The sequence below is a fragment of the Salvia splendens genome, chromosome 20, assembly GCF_004379255.2.
Source record: "Salvia splendens isolate huo1 chromosome 20, SspV2, whole genome shotgun sequence".
Lineage (NCBI taxonomy): Eukaryota > Viridiplantae > Streptophyta > Magnoliopsida > Lamiales > Lamiaceae > Salvia > Salvia splendens.
Window position 1 is genome coordinate 8362673 of NC_056051.1, and position 19940 is coordinate 8382612.

At 39.4% G+C, this 19940-nt stretch overlaps 1 protein-coding gene and 1 long non-coding RNA gene across 2 annotated transcripts; both read right to left on the reverse strand.

Moving 5' to 3' along the window:
* Positions 1–1934: 1934 nt before the first annotated feature.
* On the reverse strand, positions 1935–3598 carry LOC121780718 (40S ribosomal protein S5-like). Its single transcript, XM_042178351.1, has 4 exons — positions 3444–3598; positions 2596–2867; positions 2272–2475; positions 1935–2181 (listed from the first exon to the last, which is right to left on the reverse strand). The coding sequence occupies exons 1-4, from the start codon at positions 3537–3539 to the stop codon at positions 2127–2129; spliced, it is 627 nt and encodes a 208-aa protein (XP_042034285.1). The 5' UTR covers positions 3540–3598; the 3' UTR covers positions 1935–2126.
* Positions 3599–17101: 13503 nt separating this feature from the next.
* LOC121781887 lies at positions 17102–19200 on the reverse strand. Its single transcript, XR_006046201.1, has 2 exons — positions 17878–19200; positions 17102–17257 (listed from the first exon to the last, which is right to left on the reverse strand). It is a non-coding gene; the product is annotated as an uncharacterized LOC121781887 (long non-coding RNA).
* Between the last annotated feature and the right edge of the window lie 740 nt (positions 19201–19940).

The following is a 19940-nucleotide window of genomic DNA, read 5'->3' on the forward strand; positions in this document are numbered from 1 at the left end:
AAATGGGGGCGTGGGGCTATTCTCCACTAATAATACTTTAATTACCTTTTCTCTCTACCTCTCTCTTACTTTCCCAATTTTACATTAAAAATCATGCCGAAACCAAAATGCATACTCCCTCCGTCCCCAAAGAGTATGCACTTTGGGTTCGGTACGTGTTTTAATGCATTATTGGTAAAGTAAGAGAGAGATAGATAGAGAAAATATTTTAAGTATTGTTAGTGGAGAATGAGTATCACCTCATTAGAGAGAAAAAAGTTTCCAAAATTAAAAGTGCATACTCTTTAGGAACGGAGGGTGTATTTTTTTAGGATGGAGAGAGTATTTCTTAAAATTAGTGTTGAACTCAACTTGGACTTCTAATCACAAAAGAAAGGACTAATGTTTTTCTAGTATCGATAAATCATGTCAGATCATCAATAATGTTTTTCGGTAAAGTTGATCATCGAGCCTCAGTCACTGCAACTCCCTCCTTTGATAGGGGAATTGGCTGTGTATATAAGTAGCAAAGTTAAAAAAAATATTTCCTCCGTCCTTGAAAGTTTGTCCCATTTTTTATTTCCGTCCATTCCTTAAAATTTGTCTCATTTCACTTTTTACCATTTTTTGAAATAAACCTATATTCTACTAACTCATTTCTACTCATATTTTATTATAGAACTAATATATAAAAGTAAGACACACGTTCCACTAACTCTTTCACTCACTTTTCATTATATTTCTTAAAAGATGTGCCGAAAGTGAGACAATATTTAGGAGATGAGAGAGTAGTAAGCTGTCTCAGCACACACCATAGCATATGGGCGACATCAATATGTGGCACCACCGTTTTATCCACGGACATAAATTTGGTTGGAATGCATTGTAAGTTTCATTGGAAAAATGATTGTATGGGGTGATTATGAAATTCTAAAACTTTGATTTAACTATTCTTCATTATTTATCGGCAATTTGCCATTTTATACTCCATCCGTCTATGAAAAATATGACACATTGTGAATGACACGAATTTTAATGTGGAATTGATAAAGTAAGAGAGATGTGAAAAAAGTAAGAGAGATGGAAAAAAGTAAGAGAGAAGTAGTGTTAGTGAAATGTGGGTTCCATATTATTAGTAAGAGAAAAGGGTAAAAAATAAGAGAGAAGCAGGGTTAGTGGAATGTGGGGTCCATATTATTAGCAAGAGATAAGGGAAAAAGTAAGAGAGGGAAAAAAAAGTAAGAGAGATGTAGTGTTAGTGGAATGTGGGGTTCATATTATTAGTAAGAGAAAAGAGAAAAAAAGTAAGAGAAAAGAAAAAAAAAGTAAGAGAGAAGTAGTGTTATTGGAATGTGAGGTTCATATTATTAGTAATAGAGAATATTAGAAATGGGTCACTCACCCCTTAAAAGACCTTATAAGGGGGAGGGGTATCTATACTTTTATAGAAGAGTCAGAATCATCACAAGTAGATGTGGGACAAGATTTAAGAGTTTTAACACGCCCCCTCACGTGTTGGTCAGAATGACACATCGAACTTCCATCACGTAGGTAGGCAAGAGAAGAGATAAAGTGATAAAATTCATCATCGACTTGGGCCCGCTCTGATACCATATTAGAAATGAGTCACTCACCCGAAAAAAATAAGAAAGAAGTTGTTGAAAACTTTCCTTTTTTAAATGTACTCTATTTTTTATGGATGGAGTATATATGGAGTATAAAACAATTTTTTATTTAAAATTTTCTTATTCATTTCTTCACCAAGTTACGAAAAATTATTTTCTAAATCACCATTGAAATATGACTTATGAGCACAGAATTATTTCAATTCCAAACATCAAACAACATATAATACCAAATTGATCAATAGATTCGATAAACATTCCACTGGCACATGATATTATGCATACTACCAATAAATATTGCCTTAAGATAACCAGGATTAATAGGAGTAATTAAATTAAACTGGGACAATTTATAACAAACCAAAATAGCTCAATCGTTTTTAACAGCTTTCGGTGGTCTTAAAATTTTAAAAAAAATGAGAGTACTCAGTAGATATGATAGGGAAGACAGAAAGCACAAAATCCCATAATGTTCAATCCTACTAAGATACAACTCCAAACCAAAACTGCTGCTCAATGTTCTTAACGATTGGCCTTGGCCACCCTCTCGATTTCATCCTTCTTCTTGATGGCATAGCTGCAGATAAACAAAAAAATGGTGGTAAACTGATGACAACACACTTATAGACAAACATAGGGATAGCTGTGAGTCTAAATCCCTTCTTACCTGTTAGATGATCCTTTAGCAGCATTGATGAGCTCATCAGCAAGGCATTCAGCGATGGTTTTGACGTTCCTGAAGGAACTCTCTCTGGCACCAGTTGTCAGGAGGTATATAGCTTGGTTAACACGACGAAGAGGTGAGATATCAACTGCTTGGCGTCTCACAACACCAGCAGAACCAATCCTGGTTGCATCTTCTCTTGGGCCACTGCAAAGGAAAATAGAGTGAACACCCAAGTTTGGCCAAAACAAAAGACTACAAACTATTGAATGAAGAATATATCTTTACAAATGATAGGTGCAATGAGAAATCTGACTGTTTTTATACCTGTTGATGACAGCATCAACAATGATTTGAATTGGGTTCTGGTCAGTTAGCAAGTGGATGATCTCCATAGCATGCTTGATAATGCGGACGGCCATGAGCTTTTTGCCATTGTTTCTTCCGTGCATCATGAGGGAGTTGGTCAGCCTTTCAACAATGGGGCACTGGGCCTTTCTGAACCGCCGAGCCTGGTACCTCCCAGCAGTGTGGGGCATGTAGATTGGGCGCTTTGAAGCAGTTGCAGTAATGTAATCCTCCACAGAAATGTCACTGACCTATATATAACATTGATAAGGCTAAATTTAATAGTAATTGCATTTAAGCTAACTATCTTGCAACTAGGTATCTCGACATCGAACTTGTTTATCTCCACCAAACATCTTGTTATATTACATAATCATACAAATTCTTGTGAGCTAAGCTCATAATGATGATGATGATGATGATGGAAATTCTGAGATTCACTGCAAAATTAATCACATGGACAGGCCAGCTACGCAGATTTAGCACAAACAGCAACAATCAAATTACTTCTTCAGCTAAATAATACTAGTACTACTACTAACCATTCTGCATAAATTCTACTCCTCATAGCAAAAGAGACAGGTCGAAAAAACATCGTCTCAAAAACCAATTACGCAATAAAAAATTAATATCAAAGCAACGATCTGGTATGACCTAGAAAAGGGGAAAACAAATGGAGTAGTATCATACCGAAGCATTCTGACGAAAATCACAAGCAAGGAAATACCAATAATTCAACGCAAAGTAACTTAATAAACACGAAATAATGAACATGAAAAGATCAAATCGAATGGAATCAAATATGAAGACAAAGGAGAAAAGGTTACCTCAACTCCGTCGTAAGACCACCGGTTGAAGAGCATGATCTCGCTGCCGCTTTTTTCCTGAACTTCATCTACTACGGCGGGGACGGCGACCTCCATGGCGTTGGATCTTCTGTGCAGCGGCGGTGGAGGGTGCGTATGAGAACGTAAAACCTAGTTTTGGGCTTATTTTGAATTTATAGCTATACTTTTATGGGCTTCTCTTCAATTTATGATTATGTTGTTTGGGCTTACACTAGATTTCGTATAGTTTATTGGACATACAAATTAAAACTGAATAACTTAGCTTCATAATTCTTTCACACTTAATTTTAATTATTGAATGTAGTTTGGTGACTTTAGATTTGGATGTTTATAGGGTTTTCTTGTATTGATCAGACTAGATTAGAATGTGTGAGAAAAGGTTTTATATATTCATTCAAGTATATTTACAGTGAAGGGAATTACACGCCTGAGAATTACTTATATATGGTATGATTTACCCTTGCTATAAATCAGGAAAGAATAATTACAATTAATTATAATTGATTCTATAATCTTTGTATATCTTCCTTGATCTCTTCTAACACTCCCCCTCAAGTTAAACAATGGGATCTCCCATTTTTAACTTGCCCAATACTTCACAGAAACTTCTTGCATCCACAGCTTTCGTGAGAATATCTGCTAACTGTTCTTTTGAACGAACAAATGGAAGGTCTATCACCCTTGCTTCTATATTCTCCTTGATGAAGTGGCGGTCTACTTCAACATGCTTTGTTCAATCGTGTTGTACTGGATTCTCAGATATGCTGATTGCAGCTTTATTCTCACAAAAGAGTTTGCACGGCTCCTTTAACATCAAGCCAAGTTCTGTCATTAACTTCTTCAGCCATAGGATCTCTGTCAATCCACTCTTGATCCCACGAAATTCTGTCTCTGCACTTGATAGAGCTACCACCGTGTACTTCTTACTCCGCAGTCACAAGATTTCCCCCCACGAAGGTAAAGTACCCTGCAGTCGACTTTCGGTCATTTGGGTTCCCCGCCCAATCTGCATCTGTGAACCCATGCACCTCCAAGTTTCCATGGTTCTCGAATAAAATCTCGTGCCCTGGTGTCCCCTTCAAGTAGCGCACAATTCTCAAGGCTGCTTCCCAGTGATCGGCTTGAGGCTTATGCATAAACTGACTAACTACTCCCACTGCATACGCAATATCCAGTCTAGTATAAGAGAGATAGATAAGCTTACCCAACAGGCGTTGGTATCTCATTTGGTGTGTGAGTTCAGCTCCTTCAGTCAGTCGAAGACCATGGTTCTGCATCATTGGGGTTTCTACAGGCTTGCAATCTAGCATTCCTATTTCAGCCAAGAGATCCAAAACATACTTCTGTTGGCTTATGAATATTCCCTTCTTGGATCGCATTACTTCAATGCCCAGAAAATATTTCACGAGGCCCAAGTCTTTCATCTCAAACTCGGCAAACAGGTCCTTCCTCAGCTGCCTTATTTCTTCCTCATCATCCCAGTAAGGATCATATCATCTACATAGATAATCAGACACGTGATCTTCCCTTCTTTTTTCTTTAGAAACAGAGTATGATCTGAATTACTCTGTTTGTATCCATACTTCTTCATTACTTCCGTAAATCTTCCAAACCATGCCCTTGGTGATTGCTTCGAAACCATAAAGGGTCTTTTTGAGTTTACACACCTCTTCTGCCTTGAATTCCCCATCAAATCCTGGTGGAGCTTCCATATAGATTGGTTTAGTGAGCTCGCCATGCAGGAAAGCATTAGTCACATCAAACTGATGTAGTGGCCAGTTCTTTGTTGCAGCAATAGAAAACAGTACTCATCTTAGCTACTGGTGAGAAGGTCTCTGCATAATCAACTTCATAGGTTTGAGTATAGACTTTTGCTACTAACATCGCTTTGTAGTGTTCAATTGACCTGGCCGGTCTCCTCTTGATTGTGAACACCCAGCGGCATCCCTCTAGTCTAGACCCCTCTGGTCTCATACACACTTCCCACGTTTTGCTTTTCATCAGTGCCTTCATTTCTACAAGCATTGTCTCACTCCAATGTTGGATTTTCATTGCTTCCTCCGCCGTTCTGGGAATATCATCTTCCTCATACAGGGTTTCCATAAAGGCCCCTACCGTCTCTGTCAGATTTGCTTTAGCCAAATTTGCCACTGAATATCTACTCTTCTTCGAGATACGCTCTTGATTGTACCTCTTGGGTCCTTGTGCTTCGATATGGGAGTATGTACTGCCCAGTATCCCCGTCAATCGCAGCATTCTCCGTTGGTTCTGCGGCAGAGTCATTAGGAATATTTGTACTATTGACTCCAGTTTCAGTAATTACCTCAGATATCACTGGAGGAGGACTATTAGGTGACGGCGATTGAGGAGGCTCTGCTGGTGACGAGACAGGCTCGGCGACAGTATTAATTATCTCTGTTGGTTCCACGGCATAGTCGCTTGGTAGTGACACAAACCAACTTAGGGGTCCACTCGACCTATCAATAGTTCTACTATCCCCCTGACCACTAAGGTTGGTGTAGTAATACTCACACTTCAAGAAATTGCAGTTCATGGTCGTTATTATCTTCTTAGACGACGGATCAAAGCACCCATAACCCTTTTGATTGATTCCATACCCAAAAAAACATATTTTACAGCGCAAGCGGAAAATTTTGTTCTTTCGTGTTTGGGAACATGAACATACACAGAACACCCAAATATTTTAAGGGGTAGGGTAAGAGGTTCGGGTACGTCGGCTAGTAAGGATAAAAGTTGCAACGGAGTTTTCATTTTCAAGATTTTTATAGGGAAATGGTTCACCAAATAAACAGATGTAGCAACTGCCTCATGCCACATAAATTTTGAAACATTAGAGTCAAAAAACAAAGCACGAGTGATTTCCATAATGATCCTATTTTTTCCTTCGGCTACTCCATTTTGTTCGGGGGTATATGGGCATGAGGTTTGGTGAACTAACCCTTTTATCCATGAAAAAATTTGACATTTCCCGATTGACAAACTTCCTCCCGTTGTCAGACCTAAGGACTTTAATGGTTGTCTGAAATTGAGTTTGGATAAATTGTAAAAAGGACAAATTTTTCATAAAGTTCGGATTTGTTTTTTAAAAAATATACCCACGTCATTCTCGAACAATCATCCACAAATAACAAGAAATATTTAAAACCATGATCACTAGTAACGGGCTCAGAGCCCCAAACATCAGCATGCACAATGGAAAAAATACTCTTAACACGAGTTTCAGTAGACTTAAAAGATTGTCTATGGCTTTTAGCCAAAATACAAGATTCGCAATCAATATTCTTGAGATGGGAAAAATTAGGAAAAAGTAGTTTAAAATAACCAAGCGATGGGTGACCTAAACGTCTGTGCCACAACCAAGCTTCTCGAGTCGCAGATCTGTGAGCCAGCATTGCGGCACTGCCTTGGTGAGCCATCTCATCAACATAGTAGAGGCCTTGACGCTCAGTGCCATGCTCAATTATCCTCCTCGTCCTGATATCCTGTAATACACAGAAATTAGGATGCATTAGCAGTGTACAATTTAATTCATTCGTCACGTGGCTAATAGACATCAACTTATGTGCCAATTTGGGAACATAGAGACAATTCGACAATTTTAACGTTAGTGAAATCTCAATCGTTCCACTACCCTCTACTGAAGTTAATTCCTCATCCTCAGTCTGTATCTGACTTTTCATAGTACCACAAAAATTTACAAAATCCTCTTTATCATGTGTCATTGTATCAGTTGCCCCACAATACAAAATCCACATTTTATCTTTTTCACTAAACTTATGTTGTACAATACATGCAATAGGCAGTTTGTGCAGTATTTCAAAACTATTGGGACTGACAAACATATCATCACATAATATGGGGTCTTTTTTCGAATTAGTCGAAGTATGGGGGCAGACTGCAAGGCATGGGGTATATCATGTAATTTACAGAAATTAGGAGGACTAGGCATTAAATTATAAAATGGGCTGAGTTTTGCAAACCCTAGCCCATTACCTCCTTCAAGGAATCCGCCGCTCCCTCCTCCTCCAATCCGTCTGGAAAATGCCGCCTACCCTACCTCCCTCCTCGTCTGCCGCCGCCGCCGCGTGGGGTCTCTCCTTCAGCACCCCGCCCAAGGGTGGTGGTCTCTGCTCCGCCGTTCTCCTCCACTCCGATAGCCAATTTTGCCTTCCCCTTTTGACTTTCATCCCACCATTCTGGAAATCCGACCAATTTGAAGCAGGTTTCTCGGGTATGCTTGTTCATCCCGCAGTTTGAGCACCATAGTTTGGTTTTATCCGGCTTGTTTCCTCCGCGGTGGTTGTTGGTGGCGGTGGGGTGTGGTCCGGGACGGGGTGACGCTTGCTGGGATGGAAAATGTGTGTTTCAGGCTCCAAATCCGAAGCCAACTCCGTTCGCTGCGACGGTTGGGTCGGGGTTCGCTGGCGGCATGATTTTCAGCCGTGTGGCTTCCCGTTTCACCCAACCGTATGCGACGTCCATTGGAGGCGTTGGGCTATCTTAGAGGATGTCCCTTCTAGTTCCCTCGAATTGAGGGTTTAATCCAGCCAAAAACTTGTATAATCTCCGAGTGTTGATGATGTCTCGATACTCACCAATCCCTTTGTCGCAGCAGGTGATGGACTTAGTTTGGCATTTATCAATCTCGATCCACACTCCGTGGTTCTCCAGTAGGTTTCCAGATCCATGTCCCCTTGGACAATCAGGCTGGCTTTATCTTCTAAATCGTATATCAGATACGAATCTGACGTACTTTGGTACGTCACAGCCAAGCTTTCCCAAATCGCCTTCGCACTTTGGTGATGTGCAAAGTCTCTGACAATATCGATCTCCATATTGTCCACGATCCAGGAGAAAACCACTAAATCGGTCTCCTCCCATTCCAAATACTCCTTATCGGTTGGTTTCGGGGGCTCCGGCACTCCAGTGATGTGCCTCAACGCCCAAAGTGGATATTTTATTCCATTTAGCTTGAATGCTACTGTAACATTCTTGCTTGCTTTAAGTTTGATGTTGCCTGTTTTAACATCTTCTTCTCCTGACATTTTCAGGTTCGGTTGTCCGCCTTCTGGTCGGGACAAGGTATACGACGATGATGAGTTTATATTCTGAGCCTTTGATTATCCTGCCCTGATACCATGTTGAGAAAAGGTTTTATATATTCATTCAATTATATTTACAGTGAAGGGAATTACACGCCTAAATAGGCTGAGAATTACTTACATATGGTATGATTTACCCTAGCTATAAATCAAGAAAGAATAATTACAATTAATTATAATTGATTCTATAATCTTTGCATATCTTCCTTGATTTCTTCTAATAGAATGGACTTGTTAGATAGATTAATCAAGGTTGAAATTGAAAGTGTCATCAAATTGAATAGTAACATATAAAAATTACATTGGAATCTCACTTGACCAAACAACATTTTTGAGCTCATATGCTCTCTCTGTCCCTCATACATGATTTACAAGCATTCTCCTTCATTTCTCCCACCTCGAAAGAGCTAATATGACATTATCAAAGGGGACAAGAACGAGGGTGAGGTACATTGGTGTGAGGAGACGGAAATAAGACTTGTATTTGGTTGGGGAGTTGGCAGCCACGGCCTATGATGTCTACCTGAGAGGGCAGGGCGAGAGCCTTGATTGAGCATATGGGCAATGGCAAGCCAGCTTGCTACGGCTCTAGCTTTCTCATTAACTTGTCTTACTGATGGAGGGAGCAATGGTGAAAATTGTTAGAACAAATCTGCACAACAAAACTCTATGCCCTCTCCAAGTTCAAATCTTAAGAAGCCATTAAATATTCGTATTTGGGAGGCAAGACTAATCAAACATTGTTTATATGTTTCCAAAACTTTACTACGATCAAACTTGAATATTCTAACATACTATAAAGCTCGAGTCTCAGTGGCTGGCGGACACAGTAAGGGGTGGAGAAGGGCTTAAGCCCTTCCCAATTCATTTTTTTTTATAAATTTTCTGTTGTTATTTTTCTCAAAATTTTCAAAATGCATACTTAGCCCTTCCCAAACTAATGAGACTTCAGACTAAATAAATAAAAGTTGGATGTTAAAAGGGGCTGAATTTGATTATTTAAATTTTAAAGAACAGTAACAATGACTACCCTTTTATTTGGAGAAGAAGACGTATTCAAGAAGGACAAGAGTAAGACAAAAAAGTTAAATAATAGTATTATAATAATATTTTTTTACATAAAAAATGTGTGTGAAATTTGTTTCACTTCTGGCTTGTAATTTCTCATATCACGAGGATATTAAAAAATTTAATGACCTTTAAAGAGTGATTAATCATTCCATTAAGGGATTTTTAAAAATTAATTACTAAGCAAAGTCTCATTTAAATTATACACTCTAACTAAATTATACACTCTAACCGGTTAACCTATGTTAAAAATTTCAATAACTTATTCCTTTTACATTAAAAACTTATTTTTTACTAATTTATATTTTTTTACGAGAAACTAAGATATAAATATGCATAGTTATATTTTTGTTAAATACATGTTGGGCTCGTTTTTATGTGTATGAAATATTTATGTATTTTTATACTTATATGATTATTATTATTTAATGTTTCACTTTATTTTTTCATATCCTATAAAAAATGATCCCTCACCTCTTTAGGAAATAATTAAAATATATAATTGTATTTCATCTCTCCTACTTTAAAACACCCAATAATATTTTTCCTCTTTTATTTTATTCATATTTCGTACTTTTAAATACTCAACAATATATTCTCTATGTTAATTTATTCATTTTACCTACTTTAAAACATCCAATAACTTTTACTCTCTATTTAAACTCTTTAAAATGAAATTACATGAAATCTTGTATCGTCCTAAGGACTATCTATCCTGAGAGTGCTCTACCTAAACTCACAAGTGAGGATTGATTGCAAACTTGGAGTGTCTGCTCTCCAAGTCTCTAGACAATTTTTGCGTAAATGCTGGAATTCGGTGTCGGACCTTTCTCCATCATCATCATCATGTCTACAAGATACGACTTTTTTCCAAGGTGTATATCGTATTGGTAGAGGTCTTGTACACTATTTTTGGTCTTGGCTTGATCAAGAATTGGTTGAACAGTAGAAACAGAATTTATAAGAATCTCAAACGTCATCGCATCAAGAGGGATGTACTGACACTGTATTAGTTTTCTTTCCAAGACCCTAGAATAAGAATTCCTAAACCATAAGCTTCCAAGAAGGTAACTAGTACAATGAGGCCGCCTCATCTCTCGGATTATTTTTATACCATGTGCGAGTACAACAAAAGTAGAGAACACCACTCCTTGGCTTGCCCCCAGAAAAATCCTCTTATTGTGTCTGGAATTCTGCCCTTGACTGTAAATTTGTAATACGCGTATGAGAAGGGGATAATCGGGGAAGAAGACTACAGTTGGGCTTGAGCCCTGAGTTCTACTTAATATAATTAGACTTCCGTTAAAAATAGGGGAAGAGGAGTATTTATCAAAAGAGATAAAATAAATTACTACTCCTGAATATCTTATAAATATAATGCTATTCGACGTACTAAAAAGGAGTACATACAGTATGAGATTATATTTTATGTGAGCATTATTTATAATAATTTCTTATAAATTTCAGATTAAAGTAAATTTTTTTAAATTTTGTTCCACTGTTTTATTTTGTGAAATTGGAATTTTAAAAACCGAACATAACAATATATCAAATTATATTTGGTAATATTTTTCCCTAATTTTAATTAATATGATCATTATTTTTATTTTTTTTATTATTTGATTTGAATTACCTTTCCATTTAGATTTATGGATAAACTTTCTTGAAAAAGACGTCCAATAATTGTTAGTTGTTCTAGGTAATGTTGAACAAGAATTGCGACTAGAAGATCGTGAGATAGTTGATAATAATTCAAACAAGATTGAAATGATGAAAAAGAAATTAATTGTTATCTCAATTTACGAAAGTTTATTGATGTAAATATTCTGAATTGTTCATGAGAGCCAAATATCGCGTTTAACCTAAGATAAATATATTTCATTTATAATATATTTGTATTAAAAAAATATTTCATTTATAATGTATTTTTATTAAAAAATATATTTAAATATGAAGATGTAGATTTGGTGGAGTTTAGGAATGAGCAATACCACAACAAATTCTGATCAGCCTCTAAGAGTATCCACAATGGTCTAGGACCTCTCATAGCCCTCACATAGCATTCCCACTGCCACATCATCCAGCACTAAAATCCTCCTGCCACATCATCTGGACATGCAACTGGACATCAAATAGCCCTCACATAGCCTATCCACATCACTAATAACAATTATATAAATTTAAGTTACAATTGTAGCAACATACGGAATTTAATTTACGAGATAAATACAGGAAAATTGAATAATACTATTAAAATTTCAAAAAGTACAATAATTTTTAAAAAATACATTTAAAAAAATTACATAAATTCAAATAAAAACTAATGCCTTCCAATCCTCCGTGCCCACAACTCTTCAATTAAATCCTTTTGGAGTCGAATATGAGCCTCCGTCTGACGCATGTCGGCATGTGCTTGGAGGAGGGCTTCTTCATCGTGAGGTACCCCACCTCGTACGTTGGCGGCGGCGATGCCGTGGCTTGGACCGGCTTCATCATCGTCATTGGCCCAATCAGTCAGTTGTACACCTTCATCTTCGACAATCATGTTGTGCATGATAATACAGGCGTACATTATATCAGCAATGCAGTCGACATGCCACAAACGCGTTGGTCCCTTAACTGCAGCCCATCGCGCCTGAAGCACACCAAATGCGCGCTCCACGTCCTTTCGCACCGACTCCTGCCGCGTCGCAAAGTAGGCCTTCTTCGCATCTGATGCGCACCGGATCGTCTTCACAAAGACGGGCCACCTAGGGTATATCTCATCCGCCAAGTAGTAGCTCATATTATGCTGGTTGCCGTCGGCGACAAAACTGATGGCCGGACCGACGCCCTGGCACTGCTCGTTGAAAAGGGGCGACGAGTTGAGGACGTTTAGGTCGTTGTTCGAACCGGCTATCCCAAAATACGCATGCCAAATCCACAGCCGGTAATCAGCAACGGCCTCGAGGATCATCGTGGGATTCTTTCCCTTGTAGCCGGTCGTGTAGAACCTCTTCCAGGCAGCGGGACATTTCTTCCACTCCCAATGCATACAATCTCTGTTGCCTAACATTCCCGGGAACCCATGTTGTTCCCCGTGCATCCGCAGCAGATCCTGACAATCTTCGGGGGTAGGCTTTCGGAGATACTGATCACCGAATACTTCAATCACGCCCTGACATAAATACTTCATACATTCAATGGCAGTCGTCTCACCGATGTGGAGGTATTCGTCCCATATGTCTGTCGAAGTGCCGTAGGCCAACTGCCTGATTGTCGCAGTGCATTTTTGAATAGGGGTGTGACCGGGTTTGCCAGCCGCATCGTGCCTGAAGCGGAAATACAGATATCGCTGCTCCAAACCGTTAACAATACGCATAAACAAGTCCCACCTCATCCTAAAACGATGCCTGAAATGGTTGGCGTTAAAAGCGGCTCCTCTGCGAAGTAATCTGTGAACAGGCGCTGATGTGCAGCTACATGATCACGATCAACCACTTGTCGATGGCGGACAACTGGTCATGGGCGAGGTACCGGCGGCTGCATATAACTCTGCATCCATCGATCAACCTCACGACTCGTATAGCCATCTAGCTCTTCGTTCAGCATACGCTCTTACTCATCAGCATCCCCATCACTACCACCACCACTACCACCGGCATTACTCATTTCTTAAATTGATCTTGTACAGAAAGAAAGATAGAACCGGCGTAACCACACGAATTCGCATGGGTACGCCAAAATTGACGCCGATTTCGCCGACGCCGGTCGCAATGGTTCGGCGTCAGAACCGGCGTCGGCGAAAAATCGGCGTCGCGGTTTTGACGCCTCCATTGCTGATGCTCTAAGAGCATCCACAATGAGACTGGACTTCACATAGCCCTCACATAGCCTTCACACTGCCACATCATCAGCACTAAAATTCTCCTGCCACATCAACTTGCCACATCAACTGGACATCAAATAGCTCTCACATAGCCTTCCCACTACCTATCCACATCACTAATTTACGAGACAAATAAGGAAAATTCGAATAATACTATTAAAATTTAAAAAGTACATTAATTTTAAAAAAAAGTACAATAATTTTAAAAAAACTAAAAAAATTAAAAAGTACAATTAAAAAAGTAAAAAAAAAATCACTCCTCGCCGCCGTCCTCATCTCCGTCGTCACCCAGCCCTTCTTCACCGTCGTCGCCGCCGCCTTTGTCGCCGCCTACGCCGCGGCTATTCCCGCCGGTCTCCCTCCTCATCGCCTCCAATTCTTCACGCTGGCTCTGGAGCAATACACGAAGATAATCCTTCACCTCGGGGTCCACCGCCGATTGGAAGTCGGCTAAGGTCTTCACCATTTGAGCGCGCGTTTGTTGGCGCACGAAGAATTTGAGCTCCTCGGTAGACCTGCCGAGGGGGGATGCCGAATGGACCCCCTGGGAACTCGGGGTGCCCGCCCTCGCAACCTGTTGCACCCGCCTTTGGCCAACCGGGCGTGGTCGGCGACCGAACGAACGAGGGGTCGGGACCTCCTGGGCCATCTCATGGAGGTCTGTCGAACCACCGCTGCTGCCGCTATAATCTCCGGTATAGTTCAGTTTCTGCTTCTTCGGCCAGCCAGCGCTGACACCTGCTCGGAATTTCTCCGACTCGTTGAGCACAACGTAGCAGTTCCAGTAGATGAACTCATTGTACTTCTTCTGCGGATCGGGGTAGGCTCTCTCCGCAATCCTCCTGCAGTCTTCCTCTGTTTGGCCACTGGTCTGCATGCGGAGGGCGTTGGCGTACAAACCCGAAAATCAAGAGACGCCAGACCTGATTCGGTCCCAGCACTTCCGGCACTCCTCCCCGGTGCGCGGTCTATCTTCAGGGCAAAATGCCCTGTAGGCTGTGGCTATCTTGGCCCACACGTTGACGATCCTCTGGTTGTTCGAAACGAGAGGATCGTCGCAGACACTCACCCACGCCTTGGCAACCGCAACGTTCTCCGCGTCCGTCCACTTCCTCCGGACCCGGCTATCCTCCTCCGGCTGCGACGACTCGCCGACCTTCTTGGCCTTGCCCTTCTTCTTACCCCGCCCTACTCCCTGGCTTTGAATGAGAGTTTCCGGAACCTCGTTAATATCAAAACCCAAGTCCGCTAAGGAGAAGGTCTTCGTATACTGTGCATCCGTTGGGGTCGATGTGTGCGAAGAACCGATGGAAAAATCAAAAGTGGGCCGATAGGCGTTGTCCCCCCCGGGCATCCCCTGCGGTGGTGGAATCATCTGGTGCGCCGGTGGAATCATCTGCTGCGCCGGTGGCTGCATCCCGGGTGCCCACCCCGGCATCATCTGCATAGGGGGCTGCATGCCGGGTGCCCACCCCGGCATCATCTGCTGCCACGGGTACATGTTGTAGTACCCGGTCATCGGAGGCCAACCACCTCCCCCAGGAGCCGGGGAAGTCTGGGACCCTACCCCGGGAGTCGAGGGAGTCTGAGACCCTACCCCCGGGAGTCGGGGGAGTCTGAGACCATCCCCCGGTAGTCACTGGAGTACCTTCGTAGTTGTTCTCCATTGCTCGTTATTGATCTTGTACAGAAAGAAAGATAGAGAGAGTACTCGTTAAAACAAGTGGTGCGAATGAAAATGACGTTCAAAGCGCGTATATATAGTGTTTTCGAAAAAAAAAATTAAAAATTAAAATCTGACGCCGGTCTGACTCCGATCTGGGGCCAACAATGGCGCCGTGAGGATCGGCGTTAGAACCGGCGTCATCACACGAATCGGCATGGCCACGCCGAAGTTAACGGCGATTTCGCCGACGCCGGTCGCAATGGTTCGGCGTCAGAATCGGCTTCGGCGAAAAATCGGCGTCGCGGTTTTGACGCCTCCATTGCTGATGCTCTAACTCACTTGTCATCTTCCGAAGAAAAGGGACAAAGATGGAAATACATTTTTTAATAGGTTCTTTCAAAAGTAAAAAACAAAAATTACTACGAGCAAAATTAGTAAGAGCCATAATAATAGAAACTCAAAGCTCAAATCTTTCTAATGATTTTACTACTAGTTGATATGAAATGATTTATTTATATAAATGTTTAGTGAACTAAACCAATCAAAATACTACTACTATGAGAAATTTAAGTTAACAAAAGAAAATGAACAAAAGAACAAAAAAAAAGGAAATTTGGAGAAAAGAAGAAAAACAGGAAAATCTATAGTACTAAAAAGGAGAGTTGATTAAAATTAATGTGATACTCTTTTTGAAGGAAAAATATATATCATGTGAGATTGTTCTTTGGTAAATACAGTTATCTCAATTTGGAGCTTAGAGCATCCCAGCGGTGCTCTCCCGTAAGGACGGCGTCCGTGTCGTTGACGTGGCAACCCCCCGTCCACTGCTGTGCTCTTGCCGCTGGCACGACGCTACTCGATGCATCGAGCACGTCCGTGCCGCTGAGCTGGGCGACGTGGAGCGTTTCTATTGCCCGTTAGCATTTTCTTTTTTAAAAATAAAAATTGAAAATAATACCAAAAATTAAAAAAATATATTTTTGGATTCCCAAAAATATAGCCGTTTTATTACCGTTTTTTGAAATTTTTTAAAAAAGTTTTAATCCCAAAATCTTCTATAAATACACACATTCATCATCCATTTGGACGAAATTCGACCACGAGTAGTGAGTTTTTTAATTTTATGAATTTAATTATGTAACTTTTAATTTTTAGGATTTAAATTATGTAATTTTTAATTTTTAAGACTTTAATTATGAAATTTTTAATTTTTAGGATTTTAATTATGTAATTTTTAATTTTTTAGTAATTAGTAATAGTATTTTGGGTATTTTTAATGCATTTTAATATTGTGGAAATATTTTTATTTAAATTGAATAATAGAATGGTGGGACCCTTGAGCATGTCCTTGCGAAAGAGCATGAATGTGAGTGTTGTGTGCTCTTGGGAAAGAGCAGGGAGTAAAAAAATAATAAAAGTGGGCCCGGGCCCACATTCGTGCTCTTTGGCAATAGCACGGATATGGATGCTCGTATATTATGTTTTTTTTGTATGTATTGAGACTGCAACCTATATTTGATAGGTTGCAGTCTTTACTAAAAAATTGATTCTACTACAATATATATATTTATTTTATTCTTTCAAAGTTGCTGATCCATTAATCAATTTCCAATACCTTTGTCCCTGAAAAAAATTATTGATATTTTAGTAATTAATTTAAAATTACTTTCAAGACTACACTCAAAGAATCTACAAGCAAATTTAGAAAAAAAGTGTGACAACCTATTAAATATAAATTTTTTTGAATTAAGTAAAATATTCATTCAGTATGTATGACATGTTATATCTACCAAAAATAATGAATATCCCCTAATTCAGTTATCAGCCCATCGTAAATCTTATTTGGCAATGCAAACATTTGATAGACTGTCACACTATTAAATAAAATAAGCATAAAATAAAGATTTAAAAATGACCAAATAAGAAATCCCCTTTGTATAGTAATTTGGAGAAAAGTGTACAGCCTACTAAATATTAGTAGTATCATCTTGCCTTGGAAATATTATGCAATTTATATCTGCAAATGAGTACTTATTTGTACATTCGCAGTTTCCAATCCAGTTTTTCCCTAAAAAAAAATTTGTTGATATGTTAGTAATCAAGAGAGGGAGAGATATTTGTTTAAATACACAAATATCCAATAATAACACATTTATTGGGCAGTTAGATGAGTCATTTAATGAATGAATAGCTTTTAATGAATCTTTCGTATTCCCAGATACAACTGCCACTCTTTTTAATTCCTTTTATAAATAGTTGGCTGTTTAATTACCCTAATTTTGTTCAGATACTCTAACACTCTAATTATAAATCTGTTAAAATATTATTTATTATATATTTTATGTTAGATAAATGAAAGGTTCATATAATCGTTCTGTTTTTTTGGGAATGTGCATTGGTATACAGACGTGCACTGCAGGCTCATCTCCCCTCTTCTATAAATACCATGATCTCTCAATTTATGAATCACTTAGCATAATTCTCTTCACAACTTACATTCTACTCCAACTTATAGTCATTAGCTCTATTTTTAGTAGTTCTATATTCTTCTCTCCATTCATCTTCTCTCAGTAAACTAGCAGATTAATAAACTCTGATTTATCTCATTGATATAAAGTATCTGTTTCAATGCTTCATGTGAATGGAGTTATACACACATTTTGGCTTTAGGTTTTCCAGAACTCTTACCATGCTTTTAAAAGATCTTCTTGACATTCATTTCCTTTCTTTTATCTCCTTCTTCAGTAGTATAATACCTGCACAAAAGTGGACTTTATAAGAAAATCTTATGAAGTTTGATAAATATCTTGCTATATGTGTATCCATGCTTACTGTTTTATCATGCAGTAATGTACATTCTTACCATGATTTTATGGACATGTCTTCTTGACTGTGAAATTTACATTCTTTTTATCTCCATCTCAGTAGCATAAATCTTGGACAAACTTGGTATTTAAACTTATTGATCTTATTGTTATATACTCTATCTCAGTAGCATAATTCCTGCACAAAAGGTCTCATTAAAGTCTCATTTGTTCAGTGTTCTTTAATTCAACAAAGTCTTATTTTTGCCCTTCTTCAATCTTATATTTGCAGGAAAGCTAAGCATCACTATATTGAATAGGGACACTCTTTATTGAAGGTTTTATGTTATTTTCCAGTTTTTCCTCCATATTATATATTTTAATGTTTGACTCTATTTAATGTTTAAATTATATCATTAAGGTCAGTAGAGGAGTATTGATTATTAAATCCTAGACTTAGAAGCAATTCGATAACAAGATGTGTATTGTCTTATATACATTTAAATTTATGAATATCCGTTAATCATCATTATGCAGATAAGTCATGCAAACATATTCAAATTAATTCAGGTGGTCCAATTTTCAAGAAATGTGATAGGCATATGTTTTAGTTCTAAATCTCATTATTATATCATTTTGAACTAATGAATGTAGTAAAATCTCCAAACATTATTATATAAACTCTCCTTTACATAAAATCTGATTTATATCTACTTTAAAGATATGTTTAGGTCTTTTATTACAAGCCCTGCAGTCATATCTTATTTCCATGTAAATTCTCCATTTTTCAAGAATTAGGGTACTCAAATGGGATATAAACTAAAAGGTCATATAGCCCTGCAGTCATATCTTATTTCCATGTAAATTCTCCATTTTTCAAGAATTAGGGTACTCAAATGGGATATAAACTAAAAGGTCATATTGGTTTATGTGTTGTAACACCCGACTTTTTTCTACTTTTTATTTGTTCTTAAAACGACGTCGTTTGTGTAGCCAAAAAATTTCCTTCAATTCTTTTAGATGTTAATGGATTAGCCAGTGTTGTTATTATTGAATTTGGGCTAGGATCTTTTTCTTTATTTGTATGAAGCCCAATTCTTCGTCACGCGTAGCGAGCTGGCTCGCCGCCGCCTCGTCTTAGAGGGACGAGATACGAGACACCCGCGGGATGCGTTGCGGGTGCTCTTAGAGCATCCGCAATGGCGGACTTCGACGCGGAATTCCCACGGATTTGGCGGAATTCCGTGGCGGACGTTCGCCATTAGGCCACACACGCGCGGATACGGAATTTGCATGAGGACGTCGTAGGTCTGCGCCCTTCTGCGGAATTTCGTCCTGACGTCCGCCATTGCATGGATTGTCACGGAATTCCGATTTTTGCATTTAATTTTTTTTTTGATTTTCTATAAATACTTCTCGGTGAACTTCATTTCCTTCGCACCACTTGTTTTAACGAGTATCTATCTCTCTAAATACATTTCTTTTGAATCATCAATGGAGCACCAGATAGCGATTCTTCTCCCGCCTCGGGCAATTCACCGGCGCCGCATTTTTCCATCGGCAGGAGTATGCAATTTTCCTAATCGATGTCCCAAATTCCGGGGATGCTGCCCCAATCTCAAATGCCATCGGGCATGATGCCGGGGTACTACAACATGTACCCACAGTGATATGGGTTGATGCCCCAATCTCAAATGCCATCGGGCATGATGCATGGATCGTCTGGCGCTCCGGGGTGAGTAGGTCGTCGGTCCCCCAATCGCCGGTGGACAACGTCTATCGGCCCTTTATGGACTTACTGTCGACGAACAACCCGGTGAGTCCTCCTCTCGAGACTCAGTTCACTGGGGTCGACACGTTCTTGTTTGAGGAGTTGGGGCTTTCTCCGGTCCGGGAGACTCCGCCGGCGACCGAGAGGAGGGGGAGGCCAGGGCGAGGGAGGGGCAG

Coding starts and splice junctions, on each gene's coding strand:
- LOC121780718 (XM_042178351.1), bottom strand. CDS start 3,539: ATGGAGGTCGCCGTCCCCGCCGTAGTAGATGAAGTTCAGGAAAAAAGC. Junction 2,476..2,595: donor GTTGATGCTGTCATCAACAG/GTATAAAAACAG, acceptor TTTCCTTTGCAG/TGGCCCAAGAGAAGATGCAA. Junction 2,182..2,271: donor GCTAAAGGATCATCTAACAG/GTAAGAAGGGAT, acceptor GTTTATCTGCAG/CTATGCCATCAAGAAGAAGG.